Raw genomic sequence first — 23,953 nt, 5'->3', positions numbered from 1 at the left:
TTCACTTCTGCGTTGATGTTTGACCTGTTCATTAAGGCGCCACATTACAAATGGCACTCGAGACCATAGATAAACGATCCTGCAGACTGATATTAATATGTTAATTGTGGCTTAATATAAATATTGGATATTAGGAGACCATACTGTCATGGGGATCCAACAACATTACTATTGATTGAACTGGACCATCTTTAAATTCTAATTCGTGTATTAATGTTGAAGATTATGGATAATATTGATGTAGAGATTTAGCTATATTAAAACCACATTTCATTTCATTTCATTTCGAATCCCAAAAATAGAGAAGAGCTTTATTCAAACCAACGCAAAAACCCTATTATTAGTGGTAAATAGTTCATGCATAATCCACATTTTGTCATAAAAACTCAAGTGCTGGCAAAACCAATGGTATATGAAGGCCGTCTTTTCAGGCTACTTTCTTTATCTGTATTATAGGGATATGGGTATGTATATATGATTATTGTAACAACCTCTGAAGTTTGAATTTAATCCCATATTTAATTCATTTTACTCGTAATCTCACATTAAAATTATACTTCTATTGAACTGCATTGAAAGAGATATTTTCGAGGAGAGTTAAATTATTATATCTGAATGCATCGTCATTGTCATTTCGTCACGTTATAATATTCACTGTTATTGTTGACTTCTATGAATTTTACTGCACTTTATTGACAAGGGCACGTAACGTCATTTTGAACCCCTTTTACATGGGGTAGTTTTCCGCATTCTCCATAAGGGACAACCCGTTTTAATAAAAGCCATGTATTTAGATATTTACTAAACGACAGGTAATTTGAAGGCCAGTCTTTAATGGTTTAGCTAGAGTGTTATATAGTCCAAAAATATGTCACCCCGCTCGGTTGCGTGGCCATCTAACTGTTCTATTTTCTGACTGGAAAAAATCTTGAATTCTGCCTAAAAAAAAGACAAAAATAAGTTTTTCACATTCCAGCATGTAATTGCTTTAATCATGTATAGTTTCTTTGTCAAATACCGTAGCGATATATTTAAAACCGATTTTTTTTTATGCATTTGGCAGAAAAGACTACATGCTTTTCAATCATTGTATCCCTTAGCAAGAAATTTAAATGTTTTATATCAGTTAATAACTAGTTTTAAGGGCGTATGGCTCTATTCTTTTAACTTTGAAATAGACGAAAATGGTTCTAAAAGCAGTGATTTATATTCCATTTTTGAAAAGAAATATTATTGTAATTTCTAATCAATTATGTTCGGTGAAATACGCGAACAGTTCAAAATAAACGGCAATCATGTATGCCTGCTTAGTCCATCCTACACGCTTGCTTATAATTATTTTGTTGTTTGTGAATCAGCCTTTACTAATTACTTTCACATTGTCTTGTAGGATATATTTTTATTTGTTCATTACAAAATGACATCCGAAACTATATAATACATGATTCGTGTAGTGATTATAAAATGTTAATTGTGTCTTAAATATTGGATATTTGGATTCTATATTTGCACGGCTAGATAACCTATCAATATTAATTGAAACTGACCAATATATTGAATTCTAATTCATGTTTTTAATTTTGAATGAAAAATACTGAGTTAGGGAAAAGGTAGGGAAAAGTATACCTTATGCATATTTATCTTATGCCGTACATGGGATGGAATATGATTACGCTTCCCAGAACTAGAAAACTGGACGTCATTTTATAATTTGTTTGAGACATTTACATAGTTATTACAACAAGCAATGCTGTGCCATATATCTCCTTAAATGTGGGGGTGGGCGAATGGTTAGCACGCGCGCGCTGTATCACGAGGCCTGTCAACTGGCGTGGTTTCGAATCCCGGTTGTACGTGACAAGGAGTAGGGTTGCCCGCCAACCTCGTGGGTTTTCTCCGGGTCCTCCAGTTTCCTCCCACTGCTAAAGACCCCTATGCGCAAGCGAATTATTGAAATAAAATTAAAACCATGTTAGTCCCGAAATGACCTAGTCTGTGTCGAGTGGACGTTAAACCCCATTTCTCTCTCTCTCTCTCTCTCTCTCTCTCCCCCCTTAAATATAGTGAAGGGTGTCGTGCTAAAGGTGAATTTAATTTTTGACACATTTCTCTCTAATTTAATAACACACTAAAAGTGTTAGCCACCAGACTTTCTGGTGTAAACTAGAAGTGGAATCAGGTGTTCTAGCCAATTTGTTTAAATATAGTAGTATAATAGACATAGTTAATCGTGTTACCTTGTGCCATTAGGTGGTTTATAAGGAGGACACATACTTAGTTTTATTCCGTCATATTCAAGCTATGAGCATATCTATCAAACAGTATTATTTAAGCATGTCTACGCACCCATCCGTTTTATTTATAGAACATATTAAACTTAACGAATTGCTTGAAGTCAAATTTATTTTGGACATTTTAGCTCAGTAGCCTAACTTTGCTCGCCTCGGGGTGGATCAAAACGTAATGAATGTGCTGGAAACGCTATTAAATATGAACGTACACGACCCGATACAGGTGCACCAGTTTATTCGATTTTTATTCAATCCATAACGAGCATAGCCCCAGGCCTTAAGATATTACGATAAGCATGAATTAATAATCCATTCATATCTAACCACAACAGTATACGGAAAATGTCTTAGCTATGTGAACTCTTAAATAAATGAGAAACATATACCAAAGAAACATAAAAATGTTTATAATATATGTGGTATGAGGTGTTCAATAAAGTGAATAAGCATGATGACATCAATGATAAGCCATCTCTTTTTCACATATCTAAAATCAGAGTAGGGAACAAGGTGCGACTCTGTATTAAGTCGAAGTTAATTAAAACTGAATTATGATTTTTCACATATCTAAAATCAGAGTAGGGAACAAGGTGCGACTGTATTAAGTCGAAGTTAATTAAAACTGAATTATGAAAAACATAAAAATTAGATCATGCACTTCAAATATGATACGGTGATTTATTATCTAGCTAAATACGAGCAATTTATTTTTAGAGATTAAAGACTAAGTTGAGGAAAAGACATTTGTTTTTTAAAGAGGCCGTGATATTAAAGAGTCAAGAACGACAGATTAATTCGGTTTGTTAAGCCATCACATTGCATACGTCAACATCGATATACAATAACCATGTTAGTTGCAAATCACCTAAATAACATAGGCGAAGCGTAAACGCCATAAAGCTTTCCCCAACTCAAAGTAAAAATATGTGAATTTCCCCAACAACGACATATTTAGGGCACTGTACAAGAATGGGAACGAATACCCTGGATGATGTACCAAACTCGTCAATATTTACAGCTAGTGGTATAATATAATTTCAAATTATATTAAAAGGTATTTTCGATCAAGTGTACGAACAAGTCAACCAATGCAGTACCAATGGTGTGACACAATACATTAACATGCAGGTGATAAAACAAAGCAGGTTTACAGGTGCAGCAATTAAATTGCTTGTCGTAATATTTGACTGAAATTCAAACACTTCTAGTTCCACAACATGGTAGGGAACATCTTCAAATTGTTAACTTAAACTTGTTAAACTCTCTGTAGTAGCAAACTGACAAATATCAGGTAGACTCGAATTACATCAAAATACGGATGATATAACTCGATGACATCACTTACACACTTATTTATATTTGCTACGTGTACATGCGCAACAAGTACATATTCGTCAGGGGTTGACCCCATGGTGAGAAAAATTGTGATCAAGGCGATCCAAAGACCCAAAGTAAGTGTCTTTTTGGTAAGCAAATTTGTAAGTCACTTTCGTTCTAAGGACAATATTACATTGGGCTAAATCATCATACTTTATCATTTCTCATGATAACGGTCTTGGCAACTATAAAGCCCCTTTTGTTTTGATAAATCTTGATGTTAAAGTGACATGTCATTAAGGTTTACAGTGCCGCAAACATTGTAAAGCAACAGCCAATGGCTCAAGGCTATCCCCCGACCTATTTACAACAAGACATGGTCGATTTGACTGAGAGATCGCTACGTGAAATATGGTGATTTTGTTTTACCTCATGCCACGTATAATAATATAAGAACGTATACACAAGACAAAGGATGTGTGTGCCAATATCTCAAGGGATGACATCGGTGCGGGTTAATTTGCTCACAAAATTAACTATTAGCCTTCTGCAAACTAAATTCTAGAACATTTTGTTAAATATAAAAACAATAGATAAAGGTGTTTGAAGTTTTATCTGGATTAAAAATATTTCCTACTTGGTGTAAATTGGTATATAAAATGGGTAAAGGCACAATTCTGTCCGGACCAGTTTACGCTACGGCGTCTTATGTAAACAATACCCGCGCCATCCAGCAAATAATCGACGATGTGTGATGTGACGTCACGTGTAGAAGGCATACTTGAACTTATAAAGGTCAGTCATCTTATACAGAGGTATAAGAAGGGTTTCGTAATACCCCTGTGAAACAGATTGTTTTGGGGGCTGTAATGCAGCCCTAAAGAGCATGCACAATTTGTGTGTGGTTATTCCAGCACTCGTCTTTTCAAACTCAATGGACGTTGTGCATTTAAATCAACAAGACGGATAATCCATGGATAGAGCAGAGTTTACTCTATCGGTGTATGGTAACTTCAACAATTGCCATTACAATTTAAATGGATATTCTAAATACAAAAGATCAATTGGGGAAAGGAGCATAGCCTGCTTGTGCGTGATAATACTGACACTCGCCACTTTATACTCAATGGACATTATTATATTAGGTATAATCATAAGTTGTTCGGAGTCTTAAAATCAATAAGGAAATAATCTAACTAATTTGCGTTTTGACAGTGAACTGATTATACAAGTTTTAAAAGACAGTTTAAAATATCAAGTCGTTGACATATGGTTGTGTGCTTAATTGCATGTTCATCTCGTCATGTGTTGCTATTAACTTTCTGGCGTACAACTCATCGGTGATTATTATTTATAAACAGTCTGGATTCTGTCGCCCTGAAAAAAGTCATAGTGTATGAGAAAACCAAAATAGCAGTAGAAAATTATCTGTGGAAAAGACAGTTTGCTTAATAGAATTCTCGTCTCATTGACATACTATTCTAGATTTGGAAGAAATTGTTGACTGAAAAGGAATTCGTATCTGACAGTAAATTTCTAATGCCTGGTATTCAATTAAGGCGACTTCATTGATTTAAAAATAATAGAAATCAATGCTGCTCTCCTTGAAAATGCCATAATATGAGACAAAATAACCGGACAAATTAATAGCTGTGGAAGATACTGTTTGCTTAATTGGGATTATCCTCTCAAACTGAGTAACTCTATCTGGTTTACCATAAGATTAGTGGTTTAAAAATCTATTCCAAGTCTGTGTGTTGCCTGTCATTGAAAATGCATGCACTGATATACGAAATGTTGCACAATTGTAGCTGTGATCTTCAGTCCGAGGGAAAACTTATCCATTTTTTTTTATCTATCAAATCAGAATCCGACATCTTCTTGGAAACTTTAACAATGTGTGAGATGCTTTTACGTATTTTCCATCGGTATATTTCTGACTTTTTATCATTAGACAGAGATACCACTACAAATCTTTATAATGATATTTTGTAGATGTCAACGTCATCTATGGACATTACATGTATTATTTCATAAGAGCTAAGATTAAATGTGTAGATAGTGCTTGAAATCCATAAACATATCCTGTAGATCTTTAATACATTCCTGTAACAAATCTCAAGATTGAGCGTGAAATCCAGTACACTATTACGTTAAATTTCTACATTGGTTTGGACTTCCCCAAATCTCAGCAACCTCCACCATGACATCTCAGCTGAATTTAACCCACGAAGAACGTTTGCGTGATCTTAGTGATCAGAAAGCTATGACGCTGTTGCCTGCCATTTTGTTTGTTGGGATACTAATGGTGATGGGTTTGCTTGGCAATGGTCTGGTGTGTTTTATTTTCGCGAGACGGCTGAAAGCAGGAACTCAGAATATCATGATTTTGTGCTTAGCTGCTTCAGATTTGCTTATTTGTTCCATAGGAATGCCCACAGAGATAGCTGATATGCGCTTCCATTATACCTTTGAGTCTGAGTTTGCTTGCAAATTGTTCAGATTCGTCAATAGCCTGTGTTCTCTGTGGTCAATTCTAACACTAGTTGCCATAGCTGTAGATCGCTATATCAAAGTGTGTCGACCCTTTGGACGGCAAATGACCATTCGGGAGGCTAAAACGACAGTACTGATATCTTTGACGATAGCTATTCTGGTATCCTGGCCGACTATCTTTATTTATGGTACGCGTTCCGCAGATACCAAAATACTTGGGTTATTTGGGAAAGATTGTTCCACAAGTGATGCAATGAAAGGAACCAGTTATCCTTTAATCTTCAACTCCATTCTTTTTGTGGGCTTCGTTTCATTTACCATTGTGTTCATTGTACTATATGCTAAAATCTATAGGAAGGTGAAAAGACAAAAAGAGATCATGGACAAAGCTCGTACAACGGTAGCATTTACTGTGAAGTTCTCAACTCTAGAGACGGTCGGGACATCTGCAACTTCTACGCAATCGGATAAGCCAAACGAGATTTCCCCGACTACATCAATGCAAACTGATGATCCATGGATAAAGCCAAGTGCATCTTCGGGTAACTCGGGGGAAGTTAACAGAGATTCTGTCGAAAACCGGGCAGATCACCGCAATTCAGTTATAAGTGACGATGAACCTACTGACACTACTCTTATGGAAATGGACAGTCATGGAACGGCTGATCTCCGAAAAAGCATATCGTCCGTTCGTCCCAAAACCAATGACTTGCGTGGAGCTGATAGAGGCGCTAAGGGTAAACTTGGAGAAGAAAATCGCACAACTGTAATTGTTTTTCTGGTGACCATCGTGTTCGTGCTGAGTTATCTACCATATCTAGCGATGACTTTTTCCAGTATCTTCAACAAAGGGTTTGATCACCATCTCCGTGGATCTTCTCTTGCAGCTTATAACCTGTTCTTACGGTCCTATTTTGTGAACTCTGCCGTTAATCCAATTATTTATGGTTTTCTGAACCCACAGTTCAGTCGAGCAGTGGCGGCTATGTTCAAAAGTCCGACTTGTTGTAGACCAAGCAGAATTTATGATTGCAGTTAAAGTAAATATCGTTTTGGTGTGATGTTTTATTGTTGTAATAATGATTATTCTGATATTGTGAATATTTGTAAAAACAACCCAGATAATTTAAATGGAAGGTCGTCTGAATCAAAAGGTATACCATTCATCTTTTATTGGTGTGATATTTTATTGTTGTAATATGATGCTTCTTCTGACATTGTGAATATTTGTAAAAACAACCCAGATAATTGAAATGGGAGATTGGTTGAATCAAAAGGTATAACATTTATCTTCTATTGTTGTGAATTTCGGTCTATTAGTGTATTTCCCATAAGTTATTCGAATTATAAAAGGACTTTAACACTAATTTAACAAATGACTTAAATTATAAATTATATGATTACCAGGGCAATCATATGGTGACTAACAGAGATCACATCTACCGTGTAAAACATGTGGTCGCTGACAGAGGCCATGGTGGGAACTATGTACATGTAACATGACCAATATTACTACTGGTAGTGGGGCAATCTTCGTCCTATCCCAATCAGACATTATCATTTGCTATATTCCACAAGGTGTGTTTATTTTTTCTAGAACCCCCGAAATTGCTTAACTATTGGGTATTTTCATATTGGCATATATCTATCTGATTGTACCTTAGGATCTACTGCATTGGCCTACCATGCTTCTTCTGACATTGTGAATATTTGTAAAAACAACCCAGATAATTGAAATGGGAGATTGGTTGAATCAAAAGGTATAACATTTATCTTCTATTGTTGTGAATTTCGGTCTATTAGTGTATTTCCCATAAGTTATTCGAATTATAAAAGGACTTTAACACTAATTTAACAAATGACTTAAATTATAAATTATATGATTACCAGGGCAATCATATGGTGACTAACAGAGATCACATCTACCGTGTAAAACATGTGGTCGCTGACAGAGGCCATGGTGGGAACTATGTACATGTAACATGACCAATATTACTACTGGTAGTGGGGCAATCTTCGTCCTATCCCAATCAGACATTATCATTTGCTATATTCCACAAGGTGTGTTTATTTTTTCTAGAACCCCCGAAATTGCTTAACTATTGGGTATTTTCATATTGGCATATATCTATCTGATTGTACCTTAGGATCTACTGCATTGGCCTACCATACTTTACATTATAACCAATATGTTGCTTTTGGATTCATTTACTAAAGCATAGGTAGAATTGTGTTCCGGGTGACGATTGGCATATCAAGAGAGAGAGAGAGGAAGAGAGAGATGGGGGTTAACGTCCACTCGACACAAACTAGGTTATTTCGGGACTAACATTTGGTTCAATTTTATTTCAATAATTCTCTTGCGCGTAGGGGTCTTTTATCAGTGGGAGGAAACCGGAGGACCCAGAAAAAAACCCACAAGGTTGGAAGACGACCCTACTCCTTGTCACGTAGAACCGGGGAATCGAAACCACGCCAGTTGACTCAATGACAAACCTTATGATGTAGCGCGCACGCGCTAACCATTCGACCATCCACTCCCCTGGAACCTTGAAAGACGGACTAATTAAAAATATACACTAATTTATTTAGGTTTACTCTGCCGTATCTAACTTTAAAGACATTTTGTAATTGATCGACCCCAGATCAACATACCAATCAAAACCCCTTATATTGCAAATTCAGCAAAATCTTTTGAAAATCTTGGGTGATCACATTTGATAGGATGTCTAGTCAAGGTCGAGATTATTCTTATGCTGTCGTCAACGCACAGAATGCGCTTTACAGAGTCATAAACTGAATAAACAGAACTAAAATGACATAATAATATAGATTATTAGCGGTTATACGCTCCACCTGCGTTCAACATGGTGAATTGATATTGTCACCTTGAATTTATCAAACAGACATTCAGACAGTCGATTTATGTTATTGGTATCTACAAATAATAAGGATGCGTCAACCTATTTTCATGTAATGTAATTGATTAACGATTTTGTTATGTAGAAGCATTATTTCTAAATGTATATGAAGTCAGTAGATATAAATAAATACAAAACTATGCATGATAGAACATGTAAATTGTGCAGTTGATTACTGATATGGAAATTTTAAAGAGCATTTTAATGTCCCCTTATCATGAAACATGTCATGCTGTGAAATTTATAGTGTTGTTTTGCTGTGTTTTATTAGGAGTCAATGGGACTGCCCTGTATCAAGTATCCTTCTAAAAATAAAATATTTTTTTAATATCAGAACATATCAAAAATAACAATAGTACTCAAAAAAAACCAAACAATAAACACGAGGGTGTTATTCACGAATATTGGAATCTCTTAAAGAGATGTTCCCATGAGCATAATTAGGTAATTTCTATGTGCCGGTGGACACACACTCGTGCAAGGGCAGAAAGACCATAAAATACACTAAAATATATTATCAAAGTTGGGGATCGGGTCGGAGGTTCTGTGGCACGAATACCGACCATACCGACGTACACAAAATATATTAAATATGTATGGGTCCCTTGGGATTTCATGGGTCCAGGGGCAATGTAGCCGCTGCACCCCCTCTCATTGGGCTTGGTCATGCGTAGACAGTCTAAGTGAGTCTTGGTGGTTCAGTGAGTATGGCCAATAAATTTTCCCGGGAGTTTTCCCTTGTCAGTGCTGCACGGCGGGGGGGGGGGGGGCGGCGAGAACAGCGCACAACACCGGCAATTTGTTCGGGTGTGTGACTGACTTGTATACTGTAATTCTAAAGCCTTGTGATTTGTTTGACGGGCCCTTTTCTTCTGTAAATTGGAGTTGATTCCTTGTGTCTATTATGTCTATTAGCGGGGCAATGAACTAATATGGAAGTCTGCTTCGCTTGTTGTCAATTTATGGTTGCATTTTGTTAAAACTTTATGTCTGAAGAATAATTACAGTTCTCTTAGATTCAGCACGGTTTGATTGAACCGAACATAGCTATTTTTAGCGCCATGGGTCACGTGGAGGGTGGGACGAAAACCGAGTTCCCGTGTACACGTTGACATGCATATAAGGAACAATTGATTGTTGGAATAAGAGTAAGCTATAGCGCCGCTATTCTGGCAAAAATGTGTTAGACACTCTAAAGGAGCCGCGGTGGCTCAGTGTGTAAGACGCTAAGTCACTAACCTGGTCGACAAATTTCACGGGATTTTCCAACGTGGTTTTCCCTTGCCAGTGATGCAGAAAGGAAGTCCTGGCGAGGACAATGGCTAGCCGTTCGGATGGTAAGAAACACCGAGGTCCCGTGTGCAGTTTATAACGAACACCTGTCTTCATTATCCCAGTCGCAGCAGAACAATAGGACATTAAACCCCATTTCATTTCACTAGACACTTAAAATGTATTTTTATCTGCAATCAAGATAATAACCAGGAAGGTCATATTGTCTAGTAAGCCCACAATAGATAAATTAATGACCGTCGAGTCTTACTTACTTTTGATGCTTAATTATATCTATTTGAAGTACTCTAATAGACTAACCTGTAATTAGGCGTTTATACAACAGTCCATTTAGCACCTGACCTGGAAGTAATTTTTATTTATTGAAGCATTTATCTACCTTATAATATATTGTAAGTATGATAAGACTAGACTTGATGTCACGTTCGTTCGTTTGTAGACTTTTACGTCCGACAAATGATGTCTTCTTCTAGTAGAGAATTTAGGTCCGACAATTGATGTCTTCTTCTAGTAGGGGTTTTACGTCCGCTTTCACCTTGGGTGATATCGCAGACAAATTTGGTGTCTAAGTTGAAATGCCTCATAATAGAACAAGTGATTTGTGGTCAGCCTTTGATGGGAAGTGAACGCCAATGAGACAGTTTAGGGAGAAATCCTTGCTCTGCTGAACACGCTTTGAACTGTACTGTTAAACCAGTAACCATGATCTCACGTGCGAATGATTGATTAGCCAACATCAAGTGGACAAGCAAATATTAAATCATTAGGAAGATTCATAGAAGAACTTAATCTCAGTCATATATTTTTGTGCTTATCTGTAAATCTTTAAAAACAAGATTCTATTAGAGTTGATATCAAATTGTTTAGAGAGACGTTAAACGTCTGCTTACATCCAAATCAAATTTCGTGTCACAACCCTTTTAACAGGTCGGATTAGCAATCAAGATCTTACCAGTGAAGTGCTAACCCCATGTTGTTTTATACAATTGAAATAGCCAAAACAGGTGGTCACAATGGGAAGCATTCAGTGTAAATAAATGGAGCTTATTGCAATGTGAATAAGACGACCAAACCCTATGTAAAGACCACAGTGTAATTAATTACCCCGGGGCTGCTAATAGTGATCGAGTGACTACGCTTGTTTTTAATTAAGCTTCATGTTTAGAAATCTCTCCAACCTAGGTTTTGTTTACGAATTCTTAATTTTTGTTGTCAGTGGGGAACACCTGACACGCCTACACTCGCGAACAGTTAATCCATGACAGTTTAGCTGATGAGAATATGCGATCCCTAACGAGTTGGCTGAACTTATGCAGTAAATAGATGTACGAAACTATCGCTGGGAAACTAAATGACAGCTGTATATTTATTTTTGTGCAGGTACAGTGTTTCAAATTATATACATAGAGGCTCATTCGTACTACGGCCTAACAAATCGTTCCAATTATGGAATGCTGCAGAAACCAGGAGGAGCTACCCACCGTCTGGATATGATCAAGGTGCTTCCAAAGTGTGATTTACTGTAAATCTGTTTTGCTGAACTGAGGTTACCGAGACAATATTCGACTAAGCAAACATTCACGTCATCCTAGTGGATGTTTCGCCCCCATGAAATGTTTCGCATAAAGAATTTGTAATGTATATACGATCAGGAAAATCTCCAAGATTGAATTTGCAATAACTGAACGATGTGGAAATTTCTCGTTATATATTATTTATTAAGGTAAATGAGAATTAAGATTTAAATATATTTTTGTCGAATTATGTCTATTTAAAAGAGTTTGTAAGGCAGGCGTTACAAAGAACACAATAGGCATACTGGTTTGCATCTGTCTAAAGCCATGGTAACGAGCGATATGCGGCCATTTACCATTGCTACGTCAAGTAGTTACCTTAGACTCTTTTTTACCTTGCCGATTCGCCATGCAATGTGCCATTAGAGGTATTTTGTCCAGACAGCTGTGCTAGGCCTATTCTTATTTCAATTTGGCCAATATCGGAGTCTACTGTCTAGTTAGCCAAAACCATTCTGGATACTTTAAGAGACGTTAAATAAAGTTTAAATTTTAATTGCATACATTTATTTTGATTAGACGGACACTGGTCTAACAGCCAATGGTGGTGCTAAGCTTTAAGGGTTAAGGGTCAGACTTAATCCTCAACGCTTTGTAATAATTAAGAGGTTAAAATTAATGTGGGCTTTGGAGTTTATATTTTTCATGGATCTTGCAAATAACATAATGCCAGATAAATATAAGTTTAGAAGGTCGAAGAGGTGAAAGAAGTTTATCTTATCAGTAATTTTGGTAAACTTCGGTATAAACAGATAATACACGATTAACAATAATTTGGCATTGATAATGGCATACATTGATGTTTGGATGGTTCATCGAAACTTTATCTAGGTTTTTCGGAGACTAAAACATGTTTAAGGATTTACTATGGTGATATGTGAAATGTGGTGTAAGCGGGAATGTATTGTTCTGATTAAAGTGTATCGGTCTACCGACCTATTGGGAAAAAAACAATTTCTTTTACGTCTATATCTCAATATGTACACTGAGCCTAATTTTTCGTCCTATACGAACAAGTAGACAACGTTTATGTCAGTCCCTTATGTGCATACCCCGCGACAAGTGGGGACTTGGCTTGAAACATCTTTATTTTTGATGACACTAGAAAATAGACATAACACTGATTCATACAGTTGTTTATTTTTAATATATAAAGTAAATAGACCAAACAATGGTCTAAACCGCAGCGCATTTGTTAATGTCATAAACAAAGTTAATGTCAAACAAAGGCGTGACACGTCCGCAATACCTTCCTTCTCTGTGGTTAAGGAAAAACCCACTCTGAAAAATCAGGATGCCTTTCGTACACTCTCTGTATATTATTAAGCATTATATTCACGGAAACACACATATTAATAATTTATGACGCGTGATTTGTCGGTTTGAGTTAGATAAGCCGGACATAAATGTATATTTATTCATTTCTGATGAATGATGTGTCCACACATTTATACAAAGATGCTCACGGAAAAGCGTTACACTCTCGAGCACTGTCTCATAGAAACAATTTTCATTGGATAGAAAATAACCGTGTGAATGTTTTTGTAATGGAAATTGATATGAATCGACAATAAAAATAGCACACCTTGTCATGGGTAGAGCTTATTTTGGATAGAGGTGATAGTTTGGATGTTATGACTAAATCTTTCGCTGATATTTTAGGAGTAGAGGTAAAGTAAGAATAACGGAAATCATAAGGTGTATGGATTAGACTAATTCTAATATTAACAGAACACAGTTTTTATGGGAAACAATCACTGGTTTATTCTAAAAGCACTTGTCGATCCTCTTAATGTTATCAAGCACAATGATAACGATAAGGGGATACTTGTCGAAACGTCGTGCTTTTAGAATAAACCAGTGATTGTTTCCCATAAAAACTGTGTTCAGTTAATGTGTTTCCCAATCATATACGATCAATATGATTAAAGACCAATCTAAATTTCGGTTCGTTTTATTTTGTACTTTCGATTTCTTCCACTCCATATTGATCTGACCAATTTGATTACTCTGACACTGGTCTAAACTAGATCTGAACTTGATTTGATATTTCTCTGGTGCCTTGAAATGTCTGTGTTATCCTGTTGATTGTCTTGTTTGATTTCTTTTTTCATGTTTTATGTTTATTTGTTTAATGTATGATATTGTAATCATGCATTCACTACAAACAGAGGAAATGGAAAGCGAATGAATGAGTTTAACGTATTGCTGGCGAGGAGAATTTTGCCCGTTCAATAATGTTTCCGCACTTAAATCCTCACTTAGTACCAACTGATAAGTTTTCCTTTATGAATATGTAAATGTGTACGTATTCTCAGTTCCCCCAATCGTTACGCCTCAGATACTTCTACTTGTCTACACCACGGGATTCGAACCCGGAACATATAACTCCAAAGTCAAGTCCATATGTAACGGCCCCACAATCGAACTCGACTTTTACAACAGAGCTATGCTAATCAACGAGTCGTTTGGCCTACTATATTTTCGGGTTGGGATCCCCCAGAATAATATTTGTGAATGAAATGAGGTTTAATGCCCTACTGTTCTGCTCTGACTGGACTAATGAACACGCTATATGTGAATCAATGTCTTACTGGATAGTTGTGATATAATGTATAAAACGGATATGGGGTTATATTTTAGAAACAATTCATTTAATCTTCCAGTTTTGTTAAAATGGGAAAAAGGAAAAACATCGCCGTTATTAATTATCATGGATTTATGTTTTGTTGTTATCATCTGTTTTATCTTTTTTTTTTAATTTCAATTTTTCAGATAAACTACCTACATAGATCATAAAAGACCGCGTGTTATTGTGTCATCATTGGTGTATCACAGCAACTAGGAACTTAACGCCGTATAAAACTCAGTCGATTTCTCATTTGGAGTTACACATTGAAAGTTAGTAGGAAGTCCGGTTAACAAGTTAGAACACCGGCCATATAGATATTTTATTTATAACTAAAGTTTAATGGTGTTTTTATTGGATAGATTTATATTTTTTGTGATTAGATCTATGATGAAAACAGTGCAGTGTGGATATAATTTCATCGATTAATAAAACGTTATATGGATTACTGATGGGCTGTTTGTGTGACTTCACAGTCACGTCTCGATCTACAACGTTTCAACAACATTTATCAAGTTGATAAATCGATGAAAAAAAAAATACTAACGATATCGTATACTTTATGTACAACACCAGCAAGTAATGCAACAATAATGGAGTTAATATGAACACGGGGAATTAATTATTGTTGCGTCATCATCAATTAATTGAAGGACAAGATATTATATAATGACGAAAAACTAAAAATTCGGAATAAATAATGAATAGACCATTTTCATTTTTGATTAAGTATTTGTTCATTGCGCGACAAGAGTTAAATGTGTGTAGAATTATCGACCTTGACCTCTGAACGTTTAATTCAAAGTCAAATTATAGACCTTTAGTATTATGCCAGTGTAAAGTATCTAACATTACTTAATAGGACTTTAATCGCACACACTGACATCCCCTCGCTGATTTATAGAACACTAATTATCCTTTATCAAATAACACAGTATTTAATCCATCACTATTTCTTCATAAAAGATCCTAAATATCAATTGCACAAGATCAGCGTTAATAACGTTAATTGCTTGGCCGTAATAACTACCCCCTTTATAACTCTAAACATTCCGACGGTTTTGATTGATAAGCCAGCTTTAAAAAGAATAAGAAAAAAGCCATATCTGTACTTGAATGTAATTCGATTCGATCAAATCTATAACAAAACATATATAAAAGACGGTTTAAAATTTGACCTTTTAATGTCAACGTATATTTAAATGAATGGTTAAATTCAAATATTTTAATCAGCTAGATCACCGCGCAGATAGTGGCTTTAAAGTGATCCACAGGATGTAAATATTTGTTTTTGTAGCAATGTAAAAGTGTGCAATTGGCAGATATAGGCCAATGTAATTTTATAGGAATAATGTGAGATGTTGAAATCCGATAAAGGAATATGGCATTTTTCAGAGATAATTGATGCAGAAGCAGGCTTCTTTTTACTGTGCGAATACAGAGACTTTGGAAAAAGCTATACAAATGAAGTACTTTATCATGACCGACATTGTAATCGTAAGCCACAATAGTGTCTTTCTCCGCAGAGATAGTGATTTTAAAAATAAGTTACCCGAATGACATTTAACGAAACCGATACGATAAACACTACCATGCCGTCTCAAACAAACTTGTCAAACGAGGAACTACTGCTTCATCTGAACAATGAGATAGCCACAACCCTGATCCCAGCAATGCTGGTCATCGGGGTTCTTATGGTGATGGGTTTGATTGGAAACGGCTTCGTGTGTTTCGTCTTTGCTAAAAGACTAAAACCTGGTACTCAGAATTTCATGATATTGTGCCTTGCTATTTTTGATCTTTTGAGTTGTGTCATCGCTATGCCCGCAGAAATCGTGGATATGCGATATTATTACTTGTTCGATTCTGAGTTCGTTTGTAAAACCTTCAGGTTCGTCAACGTTCTTTGCAGCATGTGCTCGATTGTGACTCTGACAGCAATTGCAATAGATCGTTTTATTAAAGTGTGCCGACCTTTAGGACGACAGATGACTCTTGGGGAAGCTAAAATTTCAGTTTTGGCGTCTGTATTCATTGGGATATTTTTGGCATGGCCCTCTATATTTATCTATGGCTTGCGAACGGCAGACACGGAGATTCCTGGAATTGAGGGAAAAGACTGTTCAACCAGTGACGACCTCAAAGATACAAAGTACCCCTTAGTGTACAACTTTGTCCTCTTTGTAGGGTTCCTGGGATTGACAATCACATTTGCAGTGTTGTACGGGAAAATTTACAAAGAAGTGCAGAGGCATAAAAAGTATATGACAAAAGTAGCAATAGCAACACCATCTTCACCAATAACTTCAACATTAGAATTCAATTATCCATCCATAACATCTATCAATTCGGACATACACGATGAACTGCCTATCCGAAAATCTATAGCAAACGAAAATGCCTTACTGCAATTAGACATTAATTCTCAGGAAAATGGTTCTACGAGATCGTTGAATCATAATTCGAAAGGAGACAAAACAGTGACATTTAAGACTGAAAATGGTTCTGAGAGTGCGGTTATAAATGATAGTGAACTTACGGTTACCACGAATGGTGATACAAACATTTGTGCGAGTGGGAGTGGAAGTCAGATACATTCTAGCCCCCTTAACAAAGTGAGATCCATTCCTCCTCCATTGCAAATGCCTCGTGCTGACGAATATTGCGAGTCCGACATAGGCAGCAGTATTAGTGCCTGTAGCACACCAAAAAATAAAAAGAACCCGAGATTCAGCGTCGGTCGAGAAACCCGCACAACTGTCATTGCCTTTCTCGTCACCACTGTGTTTGTGATAAGTTATCTCCCTTACTTGGGCCTTATATTTGCTCGGATTTTTAACAAAGATTTCGATCACGATATTCGTGGTTCGGCTCTGGCAGCTTACAACTTGTTCCTGCGATCCTATTTTGTTAACTCAGCTGCTAATCCTATTATTTATGGTTTTCTTAATTTTCGTTTTAGACAGGAAGTGAAAAAAGTGATTAACAAAATTAAGTTTTGGAAGCGGACATGAAGGTGTTGTGTAACGTTTCTGTGCATGCATTTCGTATAATTTTACATAAAGTGAGCTAAAACTAATAGCAGGTACTAGTACAGGCCTATACATATTTATGGTAAAAATGTATTATCGCTTCCATTTAAAGGTGATTTGCTATTTTCTGACTATAAGTACTAGCTGCGATGGACGGGAACCATTTACATTACGACAGACGTTTTGCTTTTGATGAAAGTTTGACGTCATTGTGTATTCCAAGTAAAAGGGGTGATCCTACTGGGTCTGTATACTGATGGATGGGGAAATGAAAGCTATTTTCAGATAATGAAAACAGAAAATGCCGAAAAGTTCAGTTAAATTGTTTCACGCTGAACTGAGATATTAACAATGCAATTTTAGGCTAGTCTCGATTATCCATTTTGACGTTAAATTGTCCATCACAAAATGTATTTAAATCCACTAAAGATCGCAGGCTAACGATGGCATCAAGAGTTGATTATGATCTGGATCAGTTAATTAATGACTTATTAATAGTTTAGATAACATTTCAGGCCTAAAGACAGACCTGCAATAGGCAGATTTAGCTCTAGCATAATACATCTTTAATTATAGATTGAGTTAGTGAAGCCATCAATACTTCCAGATCATTCATTTGTGTCGCTACGCTTAAAATCAGAAATGTAAATTTTTTTTGTGTCAAAATTATCCGTTAGTCGCGTTTCAAATCTTTCAAATTGACAATCCCTGTGCCTACAGTGACGTCATGAGATCAGGATTTACTTTTGTGACACAAGAACAGTGCCATATAGAAAAGATAATTATTAGTTGATCCCACGTAGTTGTCATCATTATCTTACTCTGTTAGAATATAGATACATATGGACGACAGAAAAAATGACAATACAAAGCGTCTTTTCGACCCCACTCCTCGCTCCTCTCTTTTGGAATAAAGAACACTAGCGTAAAGTCATTTATAAAAATGTCTTAATACCTATGTTTATGTTCATTAACTTCCGTTTACATGTTCTCAAAAATTTAATTTAAAGATACATTAGTTAAGAGTTTAATAAAGAGTTGGCCATTCTTGCTATAATAATTCAAAAATAGACGATAAAAAGAGAAAATATTGAACATTTCAGTCCAATTACTTTATTCTGAACGGAGTTGTCACTGTTGGAAGTTTGGACTAGAAATAGACATCAACTGTGTCCGCACCGTCTACGAGAATTGAAGATCGTTTGATTGACAGACGATAACTCCACCCACATATTCTCAATTATCAAGTAACATTCTCAATGGCTATAGAACCCTTGCTTGGTGAGCCTTCAAAACCAGTTTCCGGTGGTGACGTCAGTAATTACCGGTAAACGTTAGCTTGGTCGGCCATTTCTTGAATTAATTTTAAATAGACGACTGTTTAAATCCAAACCACCCGAGGGTCTACAGAGTTGATTTTGAGTTTGTCATGTAAATAAAGGTCTAATTAATCATTTCTATAAGATCTGAAACCTAAATAAAGACTTGTAATAGGCAGATTTAGCTCTTGCATAATGTATGTTTAATATAAATTTTAAGAATTTTATTCCAAATTTTTAAATAAAGACTTGTAATAGGCAGATTTAGCTCTTGCATAATGTATGTTAATATAAATTTTAAGGATTTTATCCCAAATTTTTCTCTCGAACTTGATATCAAATCAAACTAGATGGTTAACCAGTTATGTAAATTTCTGTTTGCCCTTATTTATGTACCCACAGCTACATATTTTAGTTCGGTATGCAATTTCATAAGATATACAGATTTTCATATGCCTAAAGGAGTTATTTCCCCTTTTAAAACGGAACGAAAACGTGATAAAATGCGTTTTATTTTATGTAATAACATATTAAGCCAGTGTTATAACTTGGTGATTTTTATGTATTTTATTTTGATAAATTTATTTTGTTGTTTTATTTGGTTATTTCTCTTTCATCACATGGATTGGTATAAGCGGTGATTATTGATAGGGTTCCATGGTTGCTCAGTGAGTGAGACGCGCGCTCATTAACCAAAGGTTCTGGTTTTCGATCCAGGTATTGGCTGAGAAAGTACGTCGAGATGTTCCAAGTTGTTTCCCCTTGTCAGTGGTCTGACCAGCGGCAACCAACTTTGTTTAGACGTTTGAATGGCACAGAAAAAATAGATCATGAAAAATGAATATATTTACTGGCTGTTCAACAAAAGATAATGAAAAACGAATCTATTCTTTGGGAGATGTTATGACTGTTTGACGATGTAGCGTAGATCGTTTGCCATCGTAACAACGGTTCTTGAGAAGCGAGACTATGTCTCGATCATCCATTTTAGCGTTAAAATGTTAAATCAGGTGCTCAAATCCATTTAAATCTTGGCGATCCGATGGTCTAGTAAGTTAATTATAGACTTGCCATGTGAATAAATGTCTAAATAATAATTTAAATACGATTTGAAGCCAGAAAAAAGACCGACCACATGCAGATTTAACTCTTACATATTATATCTTTAAACTGGCAAGAAAAGTTAGGCTTCTTTGCCGTTCCATGACGTCATACGGTTTCGTGGATTGTGATACAGCGGGTTATAATAAGCCACGGAAAAGGGCATACTTTGCTTATGTAATGTAACTTCAACACTTTTCATTTCAAACTAAATGGACATTGTAAAATTATATTCGTTACTCAGATTAAAGATGCATTATGTAAGATTTTTATAAAAAAAAGATCTGGTCGTTCTTACTATAATAGATCAAAAATAGATAATAAAAATGAATATTCTGAAAATTTCATTCAAATTACTTTATTCTGGGAGAAGTTATGGCTGTTTAAAGATGTAGCGTAGATCGTTTATTATCGTAACCACGTCTCGATTACCCATTTCATCGTAATATTTTAAAATCTCGTGGGTGTTCAAATCCATTTCAATCTTGGACATCCGATAGTCTAGTGGGGAGCTTATAGATAATTGTTTCAATAATAATTTAAATAATATTTGCATCCAGCCAAAAAGACCTGCAATAAGCATAATTAACTCTTACATAATTCATCTTTAGAAGATTCATCGTGACATCTGGTAGAGATCACCTTTCTTCCTCGTTTATAAATTGCTTGAAAACAAAATTTTGAACACAATCCAGCCATTAAAGATATTTGTTACTTAAATGAATTCTCATCTCATAAAGAGTAGAGTTGTTAATAATTCTCTGGTATAGATTTCTTAAGGAGGACTACATCCAAGTGAATTCAAATGTGATTTTTACAGCAATGGAAAATGTCATATGATATACTTTTTTAAAAGTAAAATATGGATTATACTGCCATGAAAAAGCTAGAAAAAAATATCCGCGGTAGACAGAATTCTAACCCTGGAAGGGACTTACATAAAATCCTCATCTCAGATGACTCTGTGGGTGTTCATTATACAATAAACTTAAGCAAGTGCTTTGTATAAAATCATATCTGGATTAATTAAGCATCTTCCCGGAATTTACAAAACATTACTTACGGAACGCAAAGTCAGTGATTAACATAACTTTTTAATATAAAATTATTATTTGATATGTAAACCAAATCGCACCAACCTCCATGATGACGTCACAAATGAATTCATCCAATGAAGAGCTTTTGCGTCAACTTAGTGACGAGAAGGCAATGACGCTTTTGCCCGCCATTTTGTATGTTGGGATACTAATGGTGGTGGGCTTTCTAGGCAATGGTCTGGTGTGTTTTATCTTCTCGAGAAAACTGAAACCAGGAACTCAGAATATCATGATTTTGTGCTTAGCAGCTTGCGATTTTCTGGCATGTTCCGTAGGAATGCCTACAGAAATAACTGACATGCGCTTCGAGTATACTTTTGAGTCAGAGTTCGCTTGCAAATTGTTGAGATTCGTCACTACTCTGTCTACTATATCGTCAGTTTTAATACTAGTCGCCATAGCTGTAGATCGCTATATCAAAGTGTGCAGACCCTTTGGGAGGCAAATGACTGTTAGGGATGCCAAAACGGCTGTACTGGTTTCTTTATTAATCGCTATCCTGGCCGACGATCTTTATTTTCGGTACGCTATCTAAAAATACGGGAACACCAGGACTGTTTGGCAAAGATTGTTCAACAAGTGATGCAATGAAAGGGACCAATTATCCGTTAATCTACAACTCAATTCTTTTTGTGTGTTTCGTTTTGTTAACCACCGTGTTCATTGTACCATATGCTAAAATTTATAGGAGGATGAAGAGACAAAAAGAGATCATGGACAAAACTCGAAAATTTGAAGCAAGTACTGGGAAGTCTTCAACTCCTGCGAGTGTAAATAGATCCGATACTTCTACGGAGTCGGAAAAGCAAACCCAGATGCCCCCGACGACATCCACACAAACTGCTAAGTCATTGATAAATAATGATGCATCTGTTGCTAATTCGGAAGAAGATAAAACAATTTCCGTTGAAATTCGAACATGTTCCCTTAATTCGGAAGTAAGTGTCGATGAACCTACCCTTGTGAACATGGACAGTCATGGATCTGTTGATCTTCAAAAGAGCCTAACATCCATTCCTCCAGATATGGATGGGGCGGATGCACAGGGGTCAAAGCAAGGAGTCAAGTCATCTAAGAAAAGTTGCACTAGAGGAAAACTTGGTGCAGAAAGTCGCACACCTCTAATTGCTTTTCTGGTGACCATCGTGTTCGTACTAATTTACTTACTCTACCTGGGGATGACTTTCTCGGGTATCCTTAACAAAGGGTATTTTTATAATCTTCGCGGATCTTCTCGTGCAGCTTATAACCTGTTCCTACGGTCCTACTTGATGAACTCTGTTGCTAATCCAATTATTTACGGTCTTCTCAACCTACAGTTCAGTCGAGCAGTGGGGGTTATCTTCAAAAGACCGACTTGTTGTAGACCAAGCAGGATTTATGATGTTCATTAGTATATATAGTGTTTTGCTACAATGAAGATATTCTGAGAATTTGTACAAATACAAACACCAACACCCCATTCAATATGATGAGTAGTGATTGTCATCATGAACTAACCAAACTGACATTCTAGCCGTCGATTTTTTGATTGGCGGCTAGAATTAGAATGCGTCAACTAATCTTTATAATCTGAATTAATGTATGATAGAATATTCATAGTGTCATATTAATATATACACCAATAAAATTATACCAATATTTTTTCAGTTGTTTACCCCCCTTAATCTTATTCTACAGACATTTCTTTTTCGAACGTGTTTTGAGATTGGCCGCAAAGGGTTAAACCTTATGCATTAAGCTTAAAAAGTAAATTCCGCGAAGTGCGCTCAAACTTTAGGATCCGCAACCTTGAACATTATCACCAAGTCGTTAAGCTTCCCTTGAGAATAACACATGACACAATTACATATATGGAATACAAGTTACTTGAAGAGTTTATTTCAGCGACGTTTCGACAAGGGTTCTCCCGTCTTTGCTTGATAAAGACGGGAGAACCCTCGTCGAAACGTCGCTGAGATAAACTCTTCAAGTAACTTGTATTCCATATATGTAATTGTGTCATGTGTTAAATCTGCATTTCAAGTTTCTGGAGAGTTCACAACCTTGACATACCATATTTTTACACTATTAGAGTACGAGGGCCGGCCATTTTGTCCGATTCTCACGAAATTCGAACTCAACCATAATTAGAGTGTAACGGTGATATATTCAAACGATTTTTTTTTTTAAATTGGATAAAAACTGTGACCAGAAGCTAAAAACGCAATTTTTCGTACAGTCAAGGGTCATAATTCGGGAAGTTACGATCCGATATGTGCAAATATCCAAAGGAATTAAGATCTTTGGGTTATAAACATGTATTTCAAGTTTCATCAATATCGGATCAAAATTGTGAGCTGTAGAGGGTCCACAACCTTGATATACCATATTTTTACACTGTTGTGTTCGAGGGGAGGCCATTTTGTCCGGCAGTTTTGGTCCCATCTTCACGAAATTCGTACTTAACCGTCATTAAGGTGTAACAGTGATATATTCACAAGCTAAAAACGTGATTTTTCGTACAATCAGGGGCCATAATTCAGGAAGTTGCTATCCGATATGTGCGAATATCGAAAGGAACGAAGATCTTAGGGTTGTAAACCTGCATTTCAAGTTTCTATCGAAAGGAACCAAGATCTTTGGGTTATAAACTTACATTTTAAATTTCAACAAAATCAGATAAAAATTGTGACCTCTATAGGGTCCACAAGCTAAAAACGCGATTTTTCGTACAATCAGGGGCCATAATCCATGAAGTTACAGTCCAATACATGCCAATATCGAAAGGAACCGAGATCTTAGGGAGACAAACTTATATTTCAAGTTTCGTTGAAATCGGATAAAAATTGTGACCTGTAGAGTGTGGACGGACGGACGTCTGGACGGACACGGGCGACGACA

At 36.1% G+C, this 23,953-nt stretch overlaps 2 protein-coding genes and 1 pseudogene across 5 annotated transcripts in view; all 3 read left to right on the top strand.

Moving 5' to 3' along the window:
- Positions 1 to 19,469, top strand: part of LOC126829413 (uncharacterized) — a 33,287-nt gene extending 13,818 nt beyond the window's left edge. Inside the window, exons 1-2 of one of the 4 annotated variants that reach the window (XM_050559334.2) lie at positions 11,337 to 11,698; positions 14,668 to 19,469. In XM_050559334.2, the coding sequence (XP_050415291.1) occupies positions 16,078 to 17,535 (1,458 nt within the window). In that variant the 5' untranslated portion in view covers positions 11,337 to 11,698; positions 14,668 to 16,077 and the 3' untranslated portion in view covers positions 17,536 to 19,469. The other 3 variants (XM_050559328.2, XM_050559310.2, XM_050559319.2) reach the window with 3 other exon arrangements.
- LOC126809527 (5-hydroxytryptamine receptor) lies at positions 5,812 to 7,154 on the top strand. Its single transcript, XM_050534158.2, has one exon. It carries the CDS (start codon positions 5,812 to 5,814, stop codon positions 7,141 to 7,143), a length of 1,332 nt encoding a protein of 443 aa, XP_050390115.1. The 3' UTR covers positions 7,144 to 7,154.
- Positions 19,470 to 19,580: 111 nt separating the features above from the next.
- On the top strand, positions 19,581 to 22,633 carry LOC126829534 (D(2) dopamine receptor-like; annotated as a pseudogene).
- Positions 22,634 to 23,953: the final 1,320 nt, after the last annotated feature.

The sequence above is a fragment of the Patella vulgata genome, chromosome 1 (assembly GCF_932274485.2).
Source record: "Patella vulgata chromosome 1, xgPatVulg1.2, whole genome shotgun sequence".
Classification (NCBI taxonomy): domain Eukaryota; kingdom Metazoa; phylum Mollusca; class Gastropoda; family Patellidae; genus Patella; species Patella vulgata.
Note: the sequence above shows the minus strand (reverse complement) of the source record. Positions and strands in the feature narration are given on the sequence as shown.